This window comes from Schistocerca cancellata, chromosome 1 (assembly GCF_023864275.1).
Source record: "Schistocerca cancellata isolate TAMUIC-IGC-003103 chromosome 1, iqSchCanc2.1, whole genome shotgun sequence".
Taxonomy (NCBI): domain Eukaryota; kingdom Metazoa; phylum Arthropoda; class Insecta; order Orthoptera; family Acrididae; genus Schistocerca; species Schistocerca cancellata.
This window is the reverse complement of record NC_064626.1, coordinates 790,118,250-790,144,938: the sequence shown is the minus strand read 5'-3', so window position 1 is coordinate 790,144,938 and position 26,689 is coordinate 790,118,250. Positions and strand designations below refer to the sequence as shown.

Sequence of the window (26,689 nt, the reverse complement as noted above, 5' to 3'; positions counted from 1 at the left end):
GTTAAGTGATATCAAATACAAATGTGCCGGTAAAATTTTAAATAGTGGCAATAAATGACTTATCTTCTCGGCCCGACATTTTTCAAATGGCTGATCCTCAAAGTGTTACGTTTTGAATGAGAGTTATAACGCCCTGTGATTTAAGAAATGCACTGCACATTCTCACACGTAACATAAATCATCTTGCGTGGAAATTTACTTTGAAAGTAACTCATCTCAAGCCACTATTCGTAATATTTTCTGGTGATCTGTTAGAAATGTAAACAATTGTGACGTCCCACCCCGAATGCATGTTAGTTGTTACGGACGTACTGCATAATCTTCGACCTAAATTCTTTGACACTATTTACCCATTTTCTATGCAACTAAACTTTTATTTTGGTGTTATTCTCTGATTTGTGTTTCATTGCTGCAATATTATTCAGCAGTAGTGGACTAAAGTTCTTTGTCAGCGTATCAGATCTTACACGTCACACCTACAAAACTTTAACTGAAATCTAAAACAACGAAAAATCCCGGAATTCTAAAAAATTCCCGGGTTTTTCCCGGATTTGTCCCGGATGAAAAAATTCCCGGGTTTTTCCCGGATTTGTCCCGGATGTCCCAGGCCGTATACACCCTGAATGATGGAATTCTTATGAGTGACAATGCACCGTGCTACCATTCCACAATTTCGTGATTAATCTGAAGAACATTTCAAGTCAACAATTTGGGCACCCAAATCACTCAACAGGAAACGTATCGAACATTTATGGAACGTAAGCAAAAGGTCAGTTTGTGCACAAAATCCTGTACTGGCAATACATTTGCAATTATGGATGGCTGTATAGCCAGCACAGCTCAATATTTCTGCAGAGGACCTCCAACGACTTACTGAGTCCATGTCATGTCGAGCTGCTGCACTAAGCCAGGCAAAAGGCAGTTCTGACAATATCATCAGGTATCCCATGACTTTTGTCACCTTTGTGTAGATTAGTTCTCTTTTGATAATGTGAAGAAATATGAACTTTGATATCAATAATTGTTGTGTAATGATAGGTCCATATTCTATTACAACATGAAATAAGACAAAATATGGAACAAATAATACTTAAAAAATAACTGTCGACACAAATATGAAAATTTGCAAAAAAGTGATGCCATATCAGCAAAAACAGCAGAATTGGCCAACAAAACAAAACACCCAGTATTGGCACAAAAGATGACATAATTGGGGGGGGGGGGGGAGACAGACCACATCGAAATCGGAGAAAAGGGGAGGGGGTAATCACACCAAAATCTGAAGAAACACCGAAATGGGGGATAACCATTTCACATTCGGGGCTACATCTACCTAAATCAAATAAAAACACTGAAAAAAAAAAAAAAAAAAACAAATACCAAAGTGGCAAGGAATACACCAAAATTAGCCATGAAAGAAAGTTTCCCCCCCCCCCCGTCTTTAGACATATGGTTTTTAAGAAAAACTACGTAAGAAAATACTGTGGGATGCAAAACAAAACACACAACAAAGAAAGGGCATGTGGATTTCCTTGCATCATATTTGGACAAAATTAAAATATTAATTTTATGAACTTTAATATTTCCAGCAATTTTTGGTGTAACAGCATTGACCAGGAAATATTCACCCAGCAATTTTGCTAACTACAGCTGTTCAGCAGCAATTCATCAGAGTGTCGTTTCACTTATCTCAAAATACACCTACCAAAGTTATTAAAGTGCTGGTGGCTTTACCAATACCATGTTAATTAAACATTGTGTTAATGGAATGAGCTTAAAAACCAAAACAATGCTACTTTAAGTGGTCAATATTTGCGAGTCACGTATTGTCAAATTTGTAGATAATTTAACAATGTTTCAATATACATTAGCCAGGCATAGAAGTGATAGAACTGAACTGTTATTCATAATGAATCATGGAAGCTATGTATGTATTCGAATATGTGTGTGTGTGTGTGTGTGTGTGTGTGTGTGTGTGTGTGTGTGTGTGTGTGAGAGAGAGAGAGAGAGAGAGAGAGAGAGAGAGAGAGAGGGGGGGGGATGGTCAATGTTTTGGGATATGACAGGAGCAGAGGGGGGGGGGGGGGGGGGGTGAATGGTCAATGTTTTGGGATATGACAGGAGCAATCATTCAAAGCAAAAAGTCCAATAAACATAGAATCTAAAATGCACACCTCTTCATTGGTGTGAAACAAATCTCTTTTACTGCAAGCTCTTTGCTTTCGACATTTTGAGAGGAGGTATCATGGAGCAAAACAAGGAAAAAAAGTTTCCCATACATAAGGTCTTTTTAAGGTTAAGAACTATAAGCAATTTTTCATCTTTGCTACTGCTAAACATCACTTCTACTGAAGTAGTGCTCTCAGACTCTATGGTATGCAATTTTAGAAACCATGTTTACTGAGACTTTTAGTTCAAATGATCATTCATGTCATATCGCTGTATACTGGCCACTCCTCTGGGAACCCTGTATATACAAAAGCTAACATATTCCATTTTTAACAGACATTTCTTAGAAAAGGAGAAACAAATTGGAGGGAAGGGAGTGAGGACGAATTAGGACTAGGAAAGTTTGAAAAGAAAAGGAACCCAGTAACACAACATTTATTTACACATAGAGCATTTGGCAAATTAAACAGTGTAGCCCCACGGAAGACTTATTGGCACGAACAGTATGTAAAGACAGGTCCAAACACCAACTGCTCAGACTTTTATGCACTTTCTCCAAATTGTTTCTTTTATAAATGTACTACTTCTATTGATTTTGTTCAAATTCAGTTACTCTTATTACTGTATGTTTGATCCACACTTCAAAACGTGCACACTATGAAACATTTTTCAAAATACCAGAATAAATGATCATTACTGGAATTGGTAAAGTAATGTCTATTTATAAATTACCACAAAAATAATAAGAAAAAAAGAATGAGGAAAAGAAAGAAGAGCCATGAAAAAAAAAAGAAATTTTTAAAAATCATTCCTCAAACATATGTAAATCATATAGTTTGTGAACAATTCCTCCATCATGCAGAACAGCACACATACATAAGCAACAAGGCAATGTCTAAGAAGAGATACTTGGGCATGCAAATTAGCTTCAATTAGTACTGGTAAGTCTCAAATGAAAAGATTTAAAGAGAAAATTACATTTCCTTACTTTATGTAAAGTGAAATTTGTTAAAATCCACTGCATCAAATGAGTGAATAAAAACTAAGGATTTGGTTATGAACAATCTGAGTATGCTTCATTTAACAGTTATGTAATATCCTTTGGTCCTTTAAGAGTATTTGCCATAGTTGTGCTATATCTTTATACTTATTTTGCAATGAAAGAAACAGGAAAATGAAATGCACCCCTGCTAAGTCTACATGTTATATTAACTTAGCCTCCACATGTACACTCTGTAAGTTTAATTAATACAAAAAATGTGATTTGAACTCACCCATAAACCTTCAGGAAGACATTTTTTAAATACACAAAGTTTTACAGCTGACTAGCAAATGACACTGAATGGTATATAAAAATACAAGTTTTAAATCATGTTAGAAGGGCTTCAAAATTGGAAGTCACAAGGTAAGATAAAAGAATGAGTATGAGGGCACTCGTAAATTATAATAATAAAAGATGCCATTAATCAGTTTGTGGCAAGGAAACTTACTACCACCACACATAACTGACTTCCGAGTATATCACTGTAGGAGAGCTGACAAATTTAGATACCAAACAGTTTGCAGTGCAATTGTCACCTTTCAGATATGATGCAAAAGCAGCTGTACAGCAAAACTATTATCTATAGAGCAACAACAACAAAGCACTGACACACACAAACAAAACGGTGCTAAGTGATTAGATGACGTAGATGCATGAAGCCCACTGCAACTGTCACGGATCATATTTTGCCAACTCTGCTATAGTACAGTGATAGACTGAATTAGGTTACAAAGACAACTGAAAGAGGGTTTATAAATAAGATGACTACTACGTCCACCTGTTCTATTACCACCACCTTTTGCTGTAGATGGTTTGTATGTGTTCCGTTGGTTGTCTTCAATATGGTTAAAAATGTTGACAATGACATTTTGCAACTTTTCCTTGCATGGTAACAGTCAATAGCCCATGAGAATTTGCAACAACCAATTTTGTAAATAACTACAGCACAACTCTGCTTTTAAGTTCCTGGAATTAACGGTTCCCAGCCATTTATGACATTTTTCATTGTTTTGGTCACATTTTCTATGTTTACCACATTAATTCACACAACATTTTGCACTAACACATTTATAATTTTCCCATGATTTATGCTTTATGAAAAAATGTTCGTGGAGAAAAAAACTGGCATAACTGATGTTTACATTTTGCTGGCCACAAAGTTGTGTTTGCAGAAGTCACGTGAACGCTCTTACTCAATAGATCTGAACTGCGAAACGGATAAAAGCCTGAACAATTTGTAATTTATCTCCGGCCACTGCCAAGTGCTACTTAGAGTGGTGCTGATGAGAACAATCATGTTTGTTCAGATAAAGGTATCATGACCAACCACAACCATTTCCAGACTGTCTCTACTGTGCATACACAGCTTCATGATTGTGATCATCTTGATTCATGTTATTAGAACCATATTTACTGTGTTTCATTGTTTGGCCATTTGCAGTACTAGTTCACATATTTGCTCACTTTACGGCAAATGTTTATGCTTTAAACACAGCACTAGTTACGATTTTTTCATGCTTAGCAACTCGTGTTCCGAAAACTTATTCTTACTGTCAAGTGCAAATATTTACTTAAATATTTTTTTGTGATGTTTCACAAACAATTTGAGTGATAGTTTGCATGTGTGTAGTTTTCTACATAACTGAGCAGGCACAGCACCTGATTACCTCCAAAAAGCAATTACAGTGGAAGAGAAGCAGAATGACTCATGTGCAAACACCATACAAAACACATTGGTAAATATTTGCACTTGACAAAAAGAATAAATCTTCTAAACATGTCACGCTAAGCATGAAAAAATACATAACTGGTGCAATGTTTCATTATTTACTTAATGAATGACAGTTTCACACTTTCTGAAAACATTAACTGTGAGACGTATTAAATTAAGTTGAATATTTCTCCTTCCCCAAGACAGTTATCAGATCCAGTTACATCGGCAGTTTTTATTCCATAATAAACTGTTATTAGATAGTAAACAAGTCCATGACAAGTATTATGATGCCCATTATGTACATACATCTTATATTTAGTGAGAAAATACAGGGTGGGCGGGGAGGGGGGAACCCTATGCATAACTTTTAATGCTTAAAACATGATTTCCCATATTTCAAACCATTTTTCTAGTCTCCCGAAAAGTGTAAAAACAGGGATTCACTGCGATTAATTACCAGATCTGTTTATTGGGTTATACTGTTTCTCCCCCTCCCACTCCAACACCTTTCATCTGTACTAAAATATATGTGATACGGTGATAATCTCATGCTTATAAACTCTATTCTTACTTTCCACTTTCACACGTCACATTTCCCAAAAGATACACAATTCTTACTTTTCTACTATTGCCTCTCTTACATGCCAATTGCAGGGACAGTCTTCACCCATCAACCATTAATATTACAGGGCCTAGCACACGACACAGACAAAGGTGTATTTCTCTACTGCAAAACAGATTACCTCAATGTAAATACCTATTGAATGTTACCAACCCTCTTCCACACCACATTCTCTCACTCATCTCTCTTCCACACTACATTTTCTCCTTCATCCACAGCTCCGACGCAGGGGAAGTGATTAACAACACTTATGTACCTTCAAGCAATATTTGAATTTCAAAATGTGTCAATAATAATATTATTTTTAATATAACTCAAGGCATTATAATGCAATAAAAAACCAGAAATGTCAGATACTACTAATAGTTTCCCGATAGGTACGAGTCACAGTAACAACTCTAGCCTTTTCTTATGTGGATGTCAGCATTTTCGCACAAAGCTTTGAGAGTGTGTTAAATATTAAATTAATGCAGTATTGTGAGAAGTATAAGAAACAATAAGAAAGTGATAAAGCCAATACAGACGTGAATGAAGAATGAAATGGCAACAAATAAAAAGAATTTGGTTTTGAAAAGTGTAATACATTATAATGTGATTTAATAAAAGCTATTTACATACATTTGTATTTTTTATTAACCAAACATTGAAATCCATTGCAAGAAACAAAAGGAATAGAAGTGGGTACCACCAACACACAAATGGTTTTCACCGTAGCCCAAGAATTGGTTCCAAAATAGTAAGCATATTCTGTTGTAATTTAAAAAAAGTTATTTTACCCACAGCTAAGCACATTCCAAAATTTTACCATCAGAGGAAACAGAAATGCAGTTATTCTTTTATGTTAAGGATGATCAACACACTTACATACAAGCAAGAAGCAGCAGCAACATTCTCAACAGGCTCCCAATAGGCAAACAGCAAATTATACCTTCATTATATCTTAATTCATCTTTACACTAAAATTGCTTGCAATAAAAACATAAATGCAATCTTCTTGTGTCCAATAAAATGAAATGCAAAGCAGTACTGTCACCAAACAGCGAGTGTTTAGCAGTTCCCACCTGCTTCATTCTCTTCAGGTCTCTCAGTTTCCTCCTCCTCCTCATCATCTTTTTTTGTTGTTTGTTCATTTTCTTGGTACAGTATTTCATTCTTCTTGTTTTCTTCATGAAGCTTCCGCTTTTCTTCTTTCTTCTCAAGTTTCTTCTTCTTCTTCCTTTCTCGCCTTCGAGCTGCGGCTGCCTTCTTTGATTCTTCTCTAGTTTTTTCCATGTCAAGTTCTTCCAATAAGATGCTGGCATTTTTGTTTGCTTTGGCTGCTTGTTGGTCTTTTGCTGCTCGAATGATCTTCACACAGTCTTGGCACTTTTCTAACAGCTCCTGGTGATATTAAGGTAAACAGTCAGAAAGAGTTAAGTTAAATAATTTATAGACATAGTAATAATATTTTTCAAACTTCATTAATTCGTTAAAGATAAAACAAGGTACACAACTACCATGAACAGACAAGTAGTCTGTTTCCCCGTAAAAAAATTAACAAGTGCTTCATGTAGTTTGTTGATTCAAAATTTCTGTAAGGATTTCATGTCGGAATAAGTGCAAGAGCAGCTTCACCAATTTGAGAATTATAGGAAGAGGAACCTGGTTTCTTCAGGAAATCACCAATGGGAAGTACTTTAGAGATTAAAACTGTGTACCTACATCCATCGCTGTGTGCCTACGTCACTGCTTTTCTCATACAATGCTCTAATTACCTATTTTGTACAGAAACAGTTAACAACCTGGTTTAAAGCTTTGATACACTTTCGCCTCTTTCCTAGGTATGCCATTCTCCATACTAACAATAATGGAAATGGCCAGATGGAAAAATACATATATCACTAACCTATGGAGAATTGGTGTTTGGCACAGAGAAACAATCAGAAACAGTTACAAGCTTTTGAGCTCTTACTATTTTTCTAGTAGGAGTGAAACAAAAACACCACACACACACACACACACACACACACACACACACACACACACACACACACACACAGTGCATGTATTTGTGATTATGTGAATGTGTGTACTCTCTTTCTGTACACCACACACTAATCCTCTATAGTTAGGCAGTAGCATCATACATACTAATCTTTCTTTGAGAGATGATAGTCTGGTAAGAAAGGCCGACGAACCCGTCTAAAGTTAGCAAAGAAAGTAAGGGTTTCTAATCGAGTCCAAATCTGCCACAAAGTTTTAATCTTTGAAATATTTAAAACATGTACTCCACTGCAGAGTAAAAGTGTCCTTCTCAACCGTCAACAGTTTACGTTGCATTATTCTGGAACCCAAAAAATCTTAAATCACTAATAATAGCCTAGCAATATAGCCCAGTTCCTAACAAGTGTGGATCCACTATTTTACTGCTAGCCTCTCAGCAAATGTTACAAGCAATTTGACATTTGCTTTAAATTTCAACTATGATAATGACCATTCCAAGAGGATTGTTCAATATTTCAGAAGGCAGTAAACATAAATGTGTAGTTCATAGTTTAGAAAATTTCATTCAATTCTTGATGGGTGCAAAGTTTCAGCTGTTTCAAAGTTATGCATAAAAGAAACACCACAAAAATGATTAGCACTGAAATAATATATTTCTGCAAAATTGCCACAAGTTTTCCCAATTGAAATTCCCTCATATTTTACTGATTTCCAGACAAGTTTTAGCATTTTTCCGTGACAAATTTTGGGGTCTCGAGATAAAGTTAAGACATCAGTTGACAATCTGAATTTTGCAGTTACAGTGCAAGAAACAATGGTGCAAACAAGGGCATATCTAAAAAAAAAAAAACTTTATGTGAGCAAAAATCTTCAGTACTAACATCAACATCTTTTGTAATGAAATGTTTTTGGATAGAGAAAGCAAACTGAATGGTGAGTGTATTTCATTAAGACCGCTGATATTATTTTATTTCAATAAAGCTAAACACATTTGGTGACAAAAATACACATTTCCTTGGACTTGCAGGACAGATTTAAAGTACCTTCTCTGATTTCACAAATAACCTCAGCACAAAGTAGGCCTCTTGAAAGAGGTGTATGAAGCGGGGAAGAATTGTGTAAACCAACACTGAAGGTGACCACCAATAAAATGTTGGTTCTACTATTACTATGTCTGTTATTACCTGCGTTATTTAACAGGTGATGTTTCTTTCGAGAAATCTAAGAGTACATAGCCTACAAACCAACAGCAACTAACAATTTTCTTCTTCTTATCATCTCTACTTTATAACGTATAAACTACTTTTGAAGTGCCAAAATGTATTAGAACAAATAAAATGTCTATAAAACATCACACTGTACAACGTACTTGTGGTGAGATGGTCATAATTCCTGAAATCCATCACCCCCATGGCCTCTGGCCTGCTGAGTAGCATCGCAGTCCTTGGTCCCTGGATAAACCATGAGAATCTGCTGCATTATGCCACACAGAAACAGACCTGGCTTGCGGGCAGATCGGTGGGACTAAATCCAATTGGCAGGGCCTGCACATGGTGGGAACCGAATGCCTTCAGATCGGAAGGCCTGATCCATTACAGATACCCGCAGAAACGACTTCCGTTTTTGGCCCATAACGGAAATCTACTCATGTGGCCAGTTATTCATGAGTCACAGACAACATATTGTTGAAATGAGACCTTGGTGATCAATCCATGCAACAGGTAACTTCTTCAAATACTCTGAGAATCAATAATAATGAGGATAGGGAGCAACTCAATCTACAGATGTTTGCTGAACCTAGACAGGCATGTAGAAAAGAAATCACACTCTCACAACTAAATTTTCAACCACAGCTTTTAACAGAAAAAAAGAGTTCACAAGCATTCACACAATGACCCAGACAACTCATGCACACATAACCACTATCTCTGGCCGCTGTGTCTACAGTCTCTGGGAATCAGATCCAAACAAACCACTCCTCATGCTTCCCTGCAACTGCTGATCTAGCGGCAAGAAGTGGTGGCAGCACTGACTGCAAGCTGAGGGGATGGTAGGAAGAGAAAAAGCAGTACTAATGAGGGAATAGGGAAGCTGCACACATGCTCAGCTGCACCCAGCCAGCAATGATGCATGACACCTCAGTAAACAAACCGAAAATCTACTGAGACAAAAATGAGATTTTTCCATCCCCCCCCCCCCTCCCCCAATTTCCCTGATACTTACTGACATGTTTGAAATTCCCTGATTTCTGGAGCTGTGGCAACTGTTCAATTCTGGAGGATGACATTGTCCACTCAACATTTTCAATCATGTTTATGTGCCACCAAACCACTCTGTGCCTTAACTAACCAGCTGGCTGTTAGCTTTTAAGACTTCCGTAACTTTAATTACACCCAAAGCTGTTCATTATTGCATCATAGTCAATTACAAACATTACTATCACTGAGGCCAACAAATCATACTTCAGAAGGACAAAATTTGGGTAAAAGAAATATTATCAAGACAAATAATAAAAGACCCACAAGAAAATTGTTACAACTAGACAAGTGTCCTTCAGAAGTGGCTCCACAGTTCTTCATCTGTGACATTTTTTATATCTGCTATACATCTTATTTTTGCAGATATGACTGCTGTGAACCTTTTTTTAGTGGCCCAAAAATTGACTAAGTTTGAACTCTATGGTTGGTAAGCGAAGACTTTCAATTTCGCATTCTTAGTATTGATTTGTACACTTTCACTGTCAAGCAAGATTTTGATGGATGCCAATGTTTTTTTAATACTAATTCTTTACCTTTACTGCAAAACATCTGCCACAATCACAATCTTTCAATGCAAAATGACCTTCAGCACAACTTTCCTTGAAGATAGCATTGACCTGAAATTTTCTTCTTTCTTTCTTTCGTTTTTTGCAACAACATGAGATGCCAACTGACTGCCTTTTCATATAGATTTAAGGAAATCAACCATCCCTCCCATGTCATTACAGGTTCTGAAGATCTCTTCGCTTTACAGTTTGTAAGCATACAACTGTGTGTTCTACCTTGTTGTTCCAGTGTCAATCTGCTGTATCCAGTAAGCACAAATTGTTAAATGACTGTTTTCAATGATTGTAATCACGCGTGGCATGGTGATTAGTTGTTATCCAACAAATTGTAAAAAAATGTAATCACAGCACGTTGGATATTTGGTTTATCCACGAAGACACACTACTTTCAGTCAGCCTATGGCACTGGCACTACTGTTTCTGTATATTGGTTTTTGTTTTACCCACTGCAGCAGCAGCCACAAACTCTCCAGCTTTCATTAACACCCATCATCATTTTTCAAATGGGATTTCCAACAATACAGTGCCTACTGTAAACATCAATGTCAACCATATTTTCATAATGTAAACATCAATGTCAACTGGAACTATTTTGTCTATCTATTGAAGAACCATTACAAATAGGAGATGGAACCTACCTCTTACATAAAACTTTCAATCACACAGTACTGAAAATGAGTTGAGAACACTGATAGAATACCCTCAACACCATTTGGAAATTCAACATGACATTACTTAACTGCTTACTGGACATGCTTCAAATGTCATTAAATTGCCTCAAACAAAAAGTTAGGCTACCAATTATTTTATTCCACATCTACAAAATGCTCACATTATGTAATGGTGAAGGAGTGTGAAATGAATGCTGGACTATGTAACGGAAGCAACCATATTAATTGGAAAAAAAAAAAAAAAAGACAGTACTGATACCAGGTTTAGCTTTATTAACCATACATTTGCTATTTAATTCATAATTAGGAGGAAAATTATCAAAATCTGAAGACAAATGTTTAAGTAGTGTGGCATCAGTTTTCAAAGAATGGCATATTTTAAGCACAAGCTTTTTGCTGCACTATTTACTTATAGTTAATGGATACAAACATCAATTTTCAAAGACAATGTTCCTCTAAAGGTTGATCATATGTAGTAGCCCATTCAATAATAGCAGCAGCATCCTGTAATCAATTCGTGAATGGTCTAAGTAACTGAACTCCTAATGAAACTTACAACTTACAATGAGGGTTTTTTTTTTGGGGGGGGGGGGGGGGGGGGGGCAAGGAAAAGATAATTTTCAAGTGGGCCTTGGGGAGGAGAGGAATATGTTTGCAGAAATTTGAATTAAAAAAAAAAAATAAATAAATAAATTGTTTTCCATCAGCATTTGTGAATGGTCCAAACACCCAATTTTCATTCAATTCACAAAATTAAAAGAAATGTGTGGTAACTAAGTGAAGTGGGTCAACACCAGCCTTTTTTGCATCAAATATGCTGAAACTTATAATAAGGGTAGGATATACAGTCTGGTCTTATGTCTGTTCACCTGCAAGCACAGGTAGAGAAATTCGGAAAGCACAAGAGGAAAAATGTGGGTTAGTGGGAAGTCTGCACAAGATGCATAAATATGATTTGTTTCACAGCAGGGTATTACAACTGAGAATCAACAAAGAAATTAAACACTATACCAGAACTTCATTTGAGCTTATCTGCTATTCATTTCAGCAATTCCTTATCTGCTCTACACACTGCCTAAATGTGAAGGGTAAATCTGCCCTCAACCTGAAGGCTGGTTAACACCCTAAGTGCTTTAATGAGCATGTATCCAATCTTTGAACTGATTTACCAGCTATAAGGGGACCTACAATTCAATGTCTATTACAAACAACTTTGAATACGTCACATAAATAAACCATTGTCAGAGGTGAAAGAAGCGACACACAGGGACAAGAAAAAATAGTTTTATTTTATTGTCAATACTGATGCCATTTTTCTGCCAATGCCACAGCTTTTTTCTTTCTAATTTTGGTGTCATTGCCTGCCAATTTTGGTATTAATTGAAAATAAATCATTTACATTACACCAAATAAATCTAATCAATTAAAGAAAAAAAAACATAGCAATCATTACCCATTGGAAGTTTTTTCAAAATACAGCATGCTCTCTTCCGAAATATCATGCAGCTGATATTTTAACACTTCACAACAGTGTGGAAACAGCTGTCTGTAGTCTGTATCTGCCATCAGCACAACATAAGACATATGACAACAACCAAAATTATCTGCTGGCATGGAAAGTGCCTTTCCCAATAAATTACAAAGCAAATTATATCTCTTTAGAATATCCACATGGCTTTATCGCATCAGTCGTTCCTCTTCCAAGCATGAACCCAAACTGTTCTTCACACACCAGTCTCCTTGCGTAATCTTGCTTCTATAACTCTTTCCCAAATTTTCATTGTGTGTGCCATCAGTTTAATACCTCTATAGTTACTGTTGGCTTGCACATCACCTTTCCCCTTAAATATTATCAGTACATTAGTTCTCCACTCGTCTAGCATCTCCTCCTGTCGCCAAATCTGGTCTGGGCAACTGCCTTCCCATTTTTCATCTTTTCAACTGTCAGTTCGACTTCATCTCTACTTATATCCATTGTTAATCCTTAGTTTGCCCCTCCTTCCTCAAAATAATTCAACCACCTATGGATTATTTTTCCATTGTCATGCAGAATTATTCCTGTTTCATCTTTCATTTGTTTTATTGCTGTTAGATCCTTATAAGCTTTATCTCTTGATTTGCCTATCCGTATCAGTTGTCTCATATCTTGATTTTTCTGTAGTTGTTTGTATGCCTTCCTTACTGACTCAGCTTTAGCTTTAGCCACGGCTCGTGTTGTCTCCTTCTTTGCACTTTTGTATGCTTGCTCATCCTCAGAACTTCCAGACATATCTCACTTCCTCTTAGCGTCTTTCTTTTCCTTCACAACCTTCTGCACCTCTTCATTCCACCACCATGCTTCCTTATCTTTTGGCACCCCTCTCCCAGATGTTAACCCAAACACTTCCTCCCCGGTCTTCTTATTTTCCACCACTGCTGCACACACACTGCCAGTTTTACCTTTCCCAGTACTTTTTCACTAAACTCCTCTCTCAAATTTTTATCCTTTAATCTTCACCACTTAATTTTCCTCTCACACTGATTTATGTGCCTCTATCTTTTACATACTTTCATCTCACAATCCACTACAATCAACTAATGTTGTGTTGCTATTCCTTCACCATATATGACCTTAGTATTTCGCACCTCCCCACAATTTTTCCTTCTACATAATATGTAATCAATTTGGCTTTTATTTCCGCCACTCCGATATGTTATTAGTTTCTCTCTTTTTCTTTGGAAGTAGGTATTCATAGTCACTAGATCAAAAGCCACCATAAACTCTACTATCTTTTTTCCTTCCTCATTTCTCTCGCCATATCCCCATCCTCCATGCCACCTCTCTCCCCCACCTTTCCTTCCGCCATGAAGACATTAATGCAATGCACTTAATATATTGGATATTTTCATAGCAAACAAGTATAAATACAAAAATAATCATCTACGTCATTTTAGTTTCACAAAATCAATATGGTACCTACTCTGTTTACTTCTCTCAGTCAATCACAGCACAGGAAATATGATACCATGCAAACGTGTTTCTGGCAGTAAAACACTTCACTGAAAATTTTTATTTCAATATTATTTTTACTTTTTTGTGAATGTAATTTGTGGCGGCAGCTTCGTATATATAGTGTAGCCTTAGGTCTAGGTTACTTTCAAAGCTGATAATCTGGTTGTGAGATGGCAAAGTCAATGAATGTGATCAATAAGAAGCTGTCAATCATTAATCTTGTAGCGTGATTTAAGTTCTTCCGTCCATCACGTGTGACAACTGTGATGTTAGCATGACATCATGCTTGTATACTGTGATTGACAAACACAAAATCAAGCACATACAATGTTTATTTACATATTTGCAAAATTTAAGTACTGCATTAGAAGGTTTTCTTACTTGTAATTGCATACTACAAAAGTACACTGTGCAACTGGTGTACCTTCAGGAAATGTTACCTCAAATAAAACTGTTACTGGAAAGGAGTTCATTAGAAGTAAGATATCAATCATTAGAGTCACAATTCATTATACATGGAATGAACTGTCATTTTAAGATAGAGAAAGTAAATGGAACTCTTGACAATTTAAATGAAGACTGGAGTTTAACATTATGTTGTCATTTAATTCGCAGCGACTACAAATGTAATCTTTATCATTCTAACAATGTATGTATGTATGTATGTATGTATGTATGCATGCATGCATGCACAAAACAATGCATGAATGTTCCACATCTCCTAAACTACCACTACATAGATTTCAACCAAATTTGGTACACACATTATGTATTATCTGGAAAGAAATCCTGTGGGGCTAAAAACCATCAGCCTCCCATTAGAGGGTGGGGGCTGATGGACAGAGAAAGAGGGATGAAGAAGACAGAGATAATAGGAGAGAGACAGGAGACAGACCGGACCGGGGGGGGGGGGGGGGGGGGGATGGACTAACGGAAGATTGGAATGAAACACCTAGACAATGCTGGGTTTCTCAGCTAGTTTCTTCATAAAATGTACCTATCAAAGGCATAATTAAGCAGACATATAATATAATGTAATACGAGAAAAATAAATATTTCCCTTCCAACATACCTTGTCACTGACAGTTGAAATGTATCTAGTCATTTCTTGATCACTTGGGAACTGAGTTACATGATTGACCATCCATTTTACAACTTTCATGTGACCTTTCCGGAAAGCTGCCATCAGACAAGAAACCTTTTCGGGCAGAAAAGAAAGGAACTATTTTAATCAATGCAAATTCGGAATCATCACATAACAAATCCATCAGAAGACATTTGAGCTAAACTGGCACAAGTTTTTAAGGTCAGTTCACAATGTACGTCACAGAACAAAAGGTCAAAACATTGCACAAAGCGTTCCACATAAATAGTGGCATCCACACAAACTGAAAATGGAATAAACACATATGTTTAAGATTTTCAGACTGAAAGTTTTTGGCACTGACTGGGGCTGGTGGGCGTGCTGGGAGGGAATGGCAAAACAGATCAAACAATTTTCATTAAGAAGTCCTTTTCTTATCTTCAAAAAGGCAGCTCTATTGAATGATAGATTTTTTTTAATTATCTGGTGCTTAGGGAGAAAAACAAAACACATTAAATAGGGTAAAAATGCTGTATATATTGCTTTCTAAATTTTGGTTCACATGTGGTGTTATTTTTCAGTCAAATATATGCTGGTTTTTTAAAATGTCTGAATGATGCTTTACTATTATTTCACTTCCATGCAGTGTGGGAAACACACAAGACAACTTTCGTAAAAAAAATATATAATATTAATTTTGCTTTGGCCATCAACAAACTACAACATCATTGCTAGTTCCTTTAGTCCTGTTCAAATTGATTCATTCACTCAATTTCTGTAGTTCTGTATACACCATCTTTCTGTTAGATGGGCAGTATCTAATAACCTCACTTTCTGTGTTCAACACTAAGCTACCCAAAATGACAATGTTTATGATCAGTGTAGTGTGACCACAGCGACATTTGGAAGTGACAGTAAATCTCACTTTGTTGAGTACCAGTGTGAATCTGCCTTTATTTTAGCATCAAAAAGCAATTAAAGGTCACAATAATGTGGCAACAACTAAATTGTTAGAAGTCTAAATAAAGATATAACAGTTCACAGAATAAACAAACACTAACTTACTTTCCTGTTATCCTGAGAATCAATGTCTGCACCAGCATTGTATAACAGCTCAACGACATTTAAGTGTCCACCGTTTGCTGCTAACCAGAGTGGTGAGTTGCCCTTCTTGTTCTTCACTTCAACCTGAGCACCTCTGTTGTAAGATAAAATAAATAAATGAGTAAATAAACAAACACCACAAAATTATTCACTAATGATTAAGGACCACTATGGTGTGTGGTGGGAAAATGTGAAGTTGTCATCAGAGAATGGTTTGAACACCACAGTGCTTGATTAGGCATGCTCCTATTGGAGTTGGTAATGCCTCTGCCTTCACCTGGCCTCTGAAATGACTGACCCAACCAACTAGGGGAACACACAGTTCAACAGGGACGAACCAGGGTGCAACTCAGCATTTTTCACATTAAGAAACAATGACAAAGGTGAAGTAAAATGTAAGTGACACACAAAAATCCTTGGACAGGCCAGCTGCCGAAACCCAGACTACTGTATTCACACAGTCTACCTCACAACTACTGGTTCACAGTACACACCTGCACTGCTGCTGTAAAGTACACATGAATGGGCACATGAATGAATGCACATAAGAGTAGAATGTCACAAGATCAGAACAGAACAGAAAACAATTTTTTCCCCTGTATTTTTACAATTTTATTACACTTGAGGACTGCTAAACAACGTCTCTTGATTCTGCTGAACTCCTGGCTGTCCAGTGAGTCTCAAAAACAAAATTATCTTACTTTTGTATTTTCTCAGGGTCATATTGCGTTTAATACCTAAATTACTTTGATTAATTTTATGAACAAATCTATAAATATTGTTGATAAAGGAGAACATAAGAGATGTCAAAATTGAGTACTAGCAGAACATGGTCACATTTTCACTATGCCTCCACTGTGTTGCTGGTTTTTATTGCATTATACACTCTCACTTTTTAGATGGTTTGGGACATGGTCTTTCTAATAAAAATGGTTTAAAAGACTTTTAGGAAATATTTTTCTGTGAAAGTGAGATACAGACACCTGTTTTGGCATTTTTTTTAAAATTATCAACTTTGCCCTACATGGAAAGCAGTAGGATGATGATAATTTATATTCTAAGACTGTATATTGGTAAGGTATTTCATTCGAAGTTCCAGGTTTATCACGAACTTACTTCTAGAGATAAAAAAAGCTTTTCCCAAGCTGCTATTTTTTCAAAAAACTTTGCTTCAAATATTCTTAGGTCATTTCTGTAAAGTTTCCAGTTTCTCACTTTCACAGATTGAAACAACAGCAAAATTGTAAAGAATATACTCATTTAAGACATAATAGTTTCTGTTGTCTTCGATACGGTGTGTTATGCATCCTAATGATGTTATGCTGGAGTTTCTCACAAGGGAACCTCCCCATCGCACCCCCCCCTCGGATGTAGTTATAAGTTGGCACAGTGGATAGACCTTGAAAAACTGAACACCAATCAATCGAGAATGCGCATGGACTACTCAGTTTGCATATTTTGCTTATTTTTTTCATAGTTCCACACAACTTCTTATTGTTTTCTCGATTGATTTGTGTTCAGTTTTTCAAGGTCTATCCACTGTGCCAACTTCTAACTACATCTGAGGGGGGTGCGATGGGGAGGTTCCCTTGTTAGCAGGCAAATAACATTCTCCTTTGTGATAGACAGAAGAGGAAGAGGGGATAAGGATGCTCTATCACCAGCAGCAAGCAGTTGACCTGCAGTGAACTAAGGGTGAATGGTGAGTATGGCGCTTCATCTAGCCAAGATTAACACATGCAAATGCCTTTGCCCAAAACCAAATCGGATCCATACCTTTCCCACTATTTTTATAAAATTCCCTGATTTTTCCAGAATAAAAAAAGTTCCCTGATAAATCCAGGGTACTGGATGGCAAACTCTTATCCCAAAATATGAAACAATGATGCAGGATATAAGGAACTGATTCAGAAGAAAATATCTTTTCATATGATACTTTGGGTTTTATATTTATGCTCAACAAAAGAAATTACAAGACCATATAAAAAGTTTTCTGTACTCAAGTCAGAACAAGATGGTCACAGCCAATTGCAGTGGGCTCGACTCGGCAACTTTGCAAGCCTATTTCAACCATTCATGCAATGTGATTATGTAAGTATGTCTATGCCAGTGCCTCAGTGTTGTCACAGTTTCACAAAAGACTATGGTTTCCGAGTGTACCCCTTTGTGCTTCACAGCTGAAAGCTGGCAACAGCAGTTCCAGTTATCAGTGATCATCTTACACTGACTTGACTATAGGTCATTACTCAAACAAAGAGCAATTGTCGCTGGTGGGGGGAAATGTAAATTTCGAAATAGTTATTACGGTTTGAGACTCCTCACACAATGATTTGCACTGTTAACACTGATCATTATCCTATGCTACTGCTGAAAATGAAAAGTTTTATACCTTGAAAGTAGAAGTTCCACAAACCGACAATGACCCTTGTCGGCAGCTATTGTCAGTGCTGTATCACGTGACGAAGGCACAGGTGGTGCATTTACATCAGCACCCTTGTCCAGTAGGACACGACCAACTTCGACATAGCCACCACTTGCAGCTTCCATTAGTGGTGTTAAACCTGTCTTTGCTCGATGCTCAACATTTGCCTTGCGATCCAGCAAAAGACTCACCACTTCATGTCGTCCTAGCAAAAGAAAGACAAGTATTTTAACTGACTTAATAACATCTTATGGTAACAACAACAACAACCACAGAATGTTAATTGATTTACAATAGCAAAAATGTGAATTTTTGAGGGACCAAATTGTTACCTTGGAAACATGCTAGCGTGAGGGCTGTGTTGCGATTAGTCTCAATCTGAGCATTGATGTCACTTCCCATGTCAAGCAGTAGTTTTACCGCAGCTGAAATAAGAATTAGCAAATTGGTTTAAAATATGCTGAACACCAACTAAATACTTAAGGTACAACACACACATTGTTTAAGTGCTTACCAGTATGGCCATTCATTGCAGCCAACATGAGAGGAGATATGCCTAGCTTGCTACCTGTGCGAGAGTTTATTTCTGCTCCATGCGCCAAAAGGAGCTTAATTATATTAACATATCCACCAGATGCCGCCAAACTTAGTGGCGTATAGTCCGAGACATTACGGTGTTCTTTATTAGCATTTCTTTGTAGTAATAATTCCACAACCTGCAATATAACAAGAGTATCATAAACCAGCCCTTACTCTTCAAACAGTATACATGAGGTGATTAAATTGTCTTATTATATTATAATATTTTCAACAAACATGAGAAACTGAGACAATAAAACGGTGTACATTAAGTCATACTTTTTCAGTCATCATCGTTTTCAGATTCCTAACTTAGAAGATGGGCAACAATTACAAAATAAATATGGAGATTTGGTGATACACCTTTGACAGGAGTTTCACAAACATAAATCACAAGAAACGAAGTCTGCCGCTTTTATTCCATACCCCCTACTCTGAAATAATATTTAATACATTCATCATGATGCAACCGTGTGTCATGTTGTTGATACTAGATTTTTTTAAACAAACATCTGGAAACAGTGAAGTACAAATGCGCAGATCGATCAAGTCACATCAGTAAATCATGCACAATATACAATGGGGTGACAAGTGTCATGGGACAGCGATATACACATACACAGATTGCAGTAATATCGCATACACAAAGGGCAGTGCATTGGTGGAGCTGTCATTTACACTCAGGCGATTCACGTAAAAAGGATTCTGATGCAATTAAGGCTGCACAATCAGAATTAACGGACTTTGAATGCGGAATGGTAGCTGAAGCTAGCACAGGGGAAATTCCATTTCAGAAATTGTGAGGGTGTTATATGTTCTGAGATCCAGTGTCAGCAGTGTGCCGACAATATCAAAATTTCATGCATTACCTTTCACCATGGACAACTAAGTGGCTGAGTGGTCTTCACTTAACAAGCTAGACCAGTGGTACTTGTGTAGAGCCGTCACTGCAACACTGCATGAAATAACCACAGAAATCAATGATGGACATATAACGAACTTATCCACTACGATAATGTGGCAAAATTTGGCATTAATGGGCTATGGCGAAGACAACCGACTCGTGTACCTTTGCTTATAGTAACACATCATCTGCAGTGCCTCTCCTGGGCTCATGACAATATTGGTTGGACCCTAGATGACTGGAAAACTGTCAACTGGTCAGACAAGTCCCGATTTCAGTTGGTAGTAGTCGAAGGTAAGATTCCAGTATGGTGCAGAACCCTGAAGTCATGGACCCAAGATGTCACAAAGGCACTGAGCAAGCTGGTGGTGGCTCCATAATTGTGTGGGCTGTGTTTACATGGATCACTGACTGGAAATGATTATGTTCAGCTACTTTGATACCATTTGCAACCACTCGTCGACCTCGTGCTGGCAACACTTTTGCAATTATGGACAGAGAGAGAGAGAGAGAGAGAGAGAGAGAGAGAGAGAGAGAGAGAGAGAGAGACACTATTCCTCCAGGAGACTTCCAACACAATGAATCCTTGCCACCTCAGCTGCTGCACTACACAGGGCAACAGGAGGTCCAACACAATTTGGGAGGGGGGGTATCTTATTACTTTTATCATCTCAGAGTAAAGCAGACTGGAATTTGGAAGTTCCAAACAAGTAGAAATGAAATTTTATTTTTATGTAAACTCTGAAACCAGTCAGATTGTAGTAAAAGTTGGCAGGCTTGTTTTCAAGTGACACAAAACATTCTCTAGATGGACAATTATTGTAAGAATATACACCTAGGTAATTTTTTGAAGTACAGACAGGAATGAAAGTAACTGGTAACCTTAGATCCAATAGGAAGAAGGTACCCAAGACAAGACTCAAGAAAGGTGAACTTTTAGCATATTGCCAAGAGCTGTTATGCTCGCAGTGTGTCTTAGTGGTGAGTGTCGTCGTATGGCATGCTGCAGGTCACTAGTTGAAACACAACCATTAGCAATTATTTGTTATGATGTACTTATTTTCAGAATTTTCTTGAAATATACTTTTTTATTTTCTGGAATGTTATACGTTTTCATAAATAACTGCACTTTCCATCCAGGAGACCAGTTCTGTTCTGGATGTATGTTGGCGTTAGTAATAAACATGCTTTCAGTTCGAAGTGTTTTACTTCTTTGACAGCCCTGCCTTTGGATTTGGACTATGTGGTTTTGACATGACACTGGTTGGAGAAAACACCAGTTATAACTATTCAGATCTCTACCAATCTGCAAGACACGATGAGAGCCACAGTAGGGAGTGCGAATGACAGAAGCATGTGCCACAATTACCTCAGTAGCATTTGGCACCAACCCACAGGCAGCAGGGACATTCCACCGAATTGGAACCAACCTCATGGGGAGTTTCCCCGACATCGACAAATGGAATCGATGGAGAATAAGCTGCAATGAATACACCATCCACTATGCTGTCACTGAAGTTGTGCCAACTACCAGAGATCTGGAAATTGCAGAATTTTTTGTAGAAGATACAATTTTCAAGCATGGCACACCCTATGTGATTATCCCTGACCATGGAAAAGTTTTCCAGGTGAGGCTAGCATTACACGTAATTTCATGATGGGACATCACACACCGATTGACAAATCTACAGACGAATGGTCTCAGAGAAAACAATAAGACATTGGACAATCAGCTCTCTAAGAACATTGATGTGTAACAGTGAGATTGGTATACAATTCATGACATTTGCACACAACACGGTGAAACCAAACACAAAGACTTCACTCGGTACTTGCTGCTCCATGGTCATGAGACTGAAACAACAACAGATACACTGTTCCTATTTCAACTACTCTACATTCAGAACAACTACGTGAAACATCTCGTCACCAGGAGCACAGAAATAAGACAGCTGGCTTGTGTATGGAACCTGCACACTTAGGAGAAAGACAGAATGCTGCAACACCAAGCATCGACCAGTGAGATACAGCCTAGGAGCATTAGTTTGGATTTTTTGTGGCCTAATTTAAAAGTAGGACTTCGTAAAAGTTACTGAAGCAATACTTTGGAACACATCATATCTTTTGTCACTTTCTGATATCACATATGGAGTCAAGGATTGTGACTTCATTGAGAAGGCAGAAGGGCAGAGACATCACCCACGTTCTCTTTATGAAGCCCTGCTAAAATTCAGTGATGCAGATCGACAATGAGAGTTTCAAGAAAACTGAAGATTCACTCAGTGATGACAGCTTCAATGGGTGGGACTACCTCCAATGCTCATCAGCATGAAGAAGTTGTAACCACATGACAAAAACATTGATGATCTTCTGAAGCTGCCATAGAGAGGACCGACAGGATAGATCCAAGTTATGTGGCTGAGTTCAAGGAGAATTTTTGAAACGGCAAGTTGTTGTTTCTCAAGGACAGACAGCAATGGTACGAGTTATGGTGTACACAGTGTGGCTTAATGGTTAGTGTTGCTGGCTAGTGTGTGCTGTGGGACGCCAATTCTGCAAGCTTCTTGAAATATCTAATGTTTGGATCAGACACTACAACTTTTTTTTGATTGAAAGGAGAAAAAGGTGTAAAGCGCTATATGATGGAGTTTAGAAGGCTCATGCCTATTTCAGTTCACAATGTTTTTATTGTTTGGAATGCTAGTGACAAGACGAAGGAAGAAACATGTCAGTTTCAAGCTGCTTCTTTTATCAGAACTGCTGGAAATTCGCAGGGCAGCTTCACCTCCATGTGAGCAATTTTTAAAACTGCTATGGCTGATAGTCATTTCATTGAGAAGATCCCACATAAAAAGGAAAGAAGTGAGCCTAAAAAGAAATGAGCAATATCCTGCAACAAAATGGGGAGACAAAAGGAAATGCCATTCTGATGTACAGATTATGGTGTAAGAATTTGTTTCAAAGATTTTATTCAAGGTATAACACACAATATAACTCAACTGAAACCAGACAAAATGCAGAATCTTAAGATAGTAAAACCAAAACGTAAAGCACGGGATTGCATTTAAAGCAGGAATTAGATCTTTAAAAGTTACATCTTCATCTTCAAAGAAAGAGAAATAATTATTTTACAATATTTCTGTAATTAATGTCTTTCCCCTGCAAGCTAAGCAGCAGTAAAAGTTGTGTTTTAGAACTAGTTAAAAGCACTGCCACTTAGTCTGTCGATTAGTGAATAATGTTTAGTCGTATGTATGAGGACATAAGTTTAATAACAAAGTGTATCTGACACATGAATTGATATTTTAACTGTCGTGCACAAATATGACAAAAAAAGACATCAATTGAAAAATAACATTTAAATCCTAAGATCTTATAACATCAGTAAAAATTCAACCAAAGGAAGTCTACGATGGAATAAGAACATTGTGAAAGGAATAGACTGCTACTCATCATATGGAGGCAGCACTGAGTTGTAGGCAGGCACAATGAAAAAGAATGCTACAATATTCAGTTTGCAGACTAAGTTCATGATAAGCAGTAAACTGTCTTATATTCACAAAACCACAACATGGACACACAAGGCCACTGTTGTCTCCGAACACTGCAGTTGGATCTCAGTGCCAGGAGACAACAGTGGTGATGTGTGTGTGTGTGTGAATTCCACTTCCGATGGAAGACTTAGCCCTAAAGCTGAATATTTCTAGCATTCTTTTTCATGTACATGTCTTCTGCAACTCAATGCCTCCTCTATCTGATGAGTGCAATGTAGCCTTTAATATTGTTGTAAGTAGTAAAAATTATACATACAACCAAAAATTGACACACACACACACACACACACACACACACACACACACACACACACACAAGCGCGCGCGCGCCTACGCACACATTTGAGGGGGCAGGAGGGGGATGGGAGTACTGGTAACAGCTTGACTGTGTCTTTGTACTGCTTACGAATGAGCCATCATGTGAAACCAGTAGCAGTATACAAAATATAAGAAAAACAGCTCTTATGGATTATTGTAACAGCATGCAATTCATATAATTTATTGAAGCTGCAGAACAGCATACACAAGAAATACTTATCTCAAAACAGTAAGTGTTACTGTAGCTCCCAATCTATGTATTTCTGATTATGTTCTATTTCGTATTACCTTGATTTGTAGTGTCTTAATACCTCTTTAGGACTGGGAAATTAAAATTTATTATAGACACAATAAGAAAGTAGAATAAATATAAGTGAAATACATTCAAAAACTAATCAATTGTGAATATGTAAAGCACATGAAGTGCATTAATATTACCTCATAACGACCTCCTGAACAGGCAAGAGAGAGTGGGGTATCCTTAGTTCTCTCCGACTGGGCTTCTATCTCTGCACCATGATTTAACAGTATTTCTACTACTTTTTCATGTCCTGCTGTGGCTGCCAAAATTAATGGTGTGAATCCTTTCTTATCTCTGTGTTCTGGAATAAAATCATGCACATGTTCTGTTATAGAAGCATTTCATAACTATAAAACCATAATATGTGAAATTCAAGAACATAGGTAGCTGCGGGTTGCTCCTTGAGTAGCTGATAGAACAGGGTATATACAAGGACAAGGAAAAAAAATACCAGATTTCCCAGTTAAAAAATGCACTTTTTTCCTGGGTAAAAATACACGTTCTCTGTGTTAACTGGCAGTATACTTTCCCGCAGAACCATAAAACTTATAAAACCTTTGAATGGCTAATGTTTTACACACCAGTGAACAACATCCTGGCACTTTATAAAAAAAAAATTGGAAAGCTCTTTGATGTGCAGCAACATTACTTGCATATTTTGGTATTGTGATACACTGCATATTTTTGTATTACAAAAGTATAAATTCGAATTCCACCACCACCAAACACAGCACATTAATTTTCGAAGCACTGAAATCGAGACTGTGGTGCCCTTTTGTAAGTCAATCATAACTCATGTCATGTGATCTCACTTGAAGATATGCAGAGCATACAACACGTTATGTAGCCAGCCAATACTAGCAACATCACTGTTTAAGTAGCTCAAACACATAAATAGAAAAATTTAATTGTTTTAATTAATATACATAGTGTAGCTACATGGAACAGCTAAGTTTTCACCATAATATTGCTCTCCAAGATTAATAAGCTACAAGAGATGCTAAGCTTTCACATGTAATCTAGTCTTTTTTGCATGTGTTGTATTTTAAGATACATCGTACAAATGTGCCAGTAAAATTTAAAACAATGACATAAATGTGTGTTGTTCTGGGCTCAAAGTTTATCAAAGTAGCTGGTCCTTAAGGTTTTAAGTTTCAAACGAGCGTCAAACATTGTGCGATTTAAGAAATTCATTTGCACATTCTCATGCGTAACTTAATTCACCTTGTGTAAAAGGAAATTTACTTACAATATTTTTCCCCCTGAGACCTGTTAGAAACAGGTTCATTTCGGCAGGTGCCAGAGAGCACCAGAAAACAGGCGTTACTGCTTGTGCGCGGCTATGATGTAGCAGGAAGCCCATATGTTCAGACATATAAAGCATTAAGAGATCTTACCTTTTCAGAGGATACCCTAAGAGCATCGGGAATTTCATAAACCATACTAAAATCCATAATTCGGCTTTAAGTGCACATTCGTATGTCCAGATTCTCAATGAAGTAGGTCCCAACTTAACATTAAGGTTTTCAAGATGTACGTATTCTTGGAGTACCACTACTGTACTATCTCATGTTTGGTACCTAATCATGGCATAATGTCATACATGCCAGAAGATGAAAACATGCACCTGAAATTCAGCGAACAGTTTGAACTAGCCTATACTGTGGAATGAAACACTTCATTCAGCAGAAAAGATTAATAAAAAGCCTAATTTCTTTATCAAACTGACATAAATAGCTTCATTGTTCTATAAAGCCATTAATGCTTGACTGATAAAAACATGGAAATAAAATAAAATAAAAACAGTAAACTGAAACTAACAACATATTTCTGCCTTCTGTAATTACGTGATGTGTTTTAATCCACTTGATAGCTCCCAGTCACAGAAATTCATTTTGTTTCTATTTGATGTGGGAGCTGCAAACTAAGAGGAAACCGCAAAATCACTAAATGTAAACACGAGTCACGTACATACTAACCCCACCCCATTCACTACAACTTAAGACTGCTCTGTGCGAATCTGGCAGCTTGGGCATGTCAGAAAAATTTTTCCAGTTAACATATGGCTTCAAGTGGCCAGAAGTGGGAGAAGTTATTGCTCATATGTGACAGAACTGCGCACGCATATTAGCCCTCTGGCAACTGCTCAAATGAACCTAATGTAAACAATTGTGAAGTCACACTTATCTGAAGCAGTTTGTTGTTACGAAGTATTGCATAGTCTTTGTCCTAACACCTTTGACATATTTTGCTTTTGGCAGACATTTGTGTTTGTGTTTGTGTTTGTGTTTGTGTTTGTGTTTGTGTTTGTGTGTGTGTGTGTGTGTGTGTGTGTGTGCGGTGTTTTTTGTTGAAAACGACGCATTTCCTTTGCAACAGAAGTTGCAATAATTACATGACTTGTCT

The 26,689-nt window shown here is 37.2% G+C and overlaps 1 protein-coding gene across 1 annotated transcript in view; it reads right to left on the bottom strand.

Moving 5' to 3' along the window:
• The window catches only part of LOC126103748 (ankyrin repeat domain-containing protein 17), a 236,288-nt gene that overhangs the window by 60,110 nt on the left and 149,489 nt on the right, over positions 1 to 26,689 (bottom strand). The window contains exons 25-31 of the mRNA XM_049912333.1: positions 24,421 to 24,584; positions 19,142 to 19,343; positions 18,960 to 19,052; positions 18,595 to 18,832; positions 16,167 to 16,299; positions 15,090 to 15,215; positions 6,609 to 6,927 (exon numbers count right to left, since the gene is read on the bottom strand). Of these exons, the coding sequence (XP_049768290.1) occupies positions 6,609 to 6,927; positions 15,090 to 15,215; positions 16,167 to 16,299; positions 18,595 to 18,832; positions 18,960 to 19,052; positions 19,142 to 19,343; positions 24,421 to 24,584 (1,275 nt within the window). The remainder of the gene's footprint in view (positions 1 to 6,608; positions 6,928 to 15,089; positions 15,216 to 16,166; positions 16,300 to 18,594; positions 18,833 to 18,959; positions 19,053 to 19,141; positions 19,344 to 24,420; positions 24,585 to 26,689) is intronic.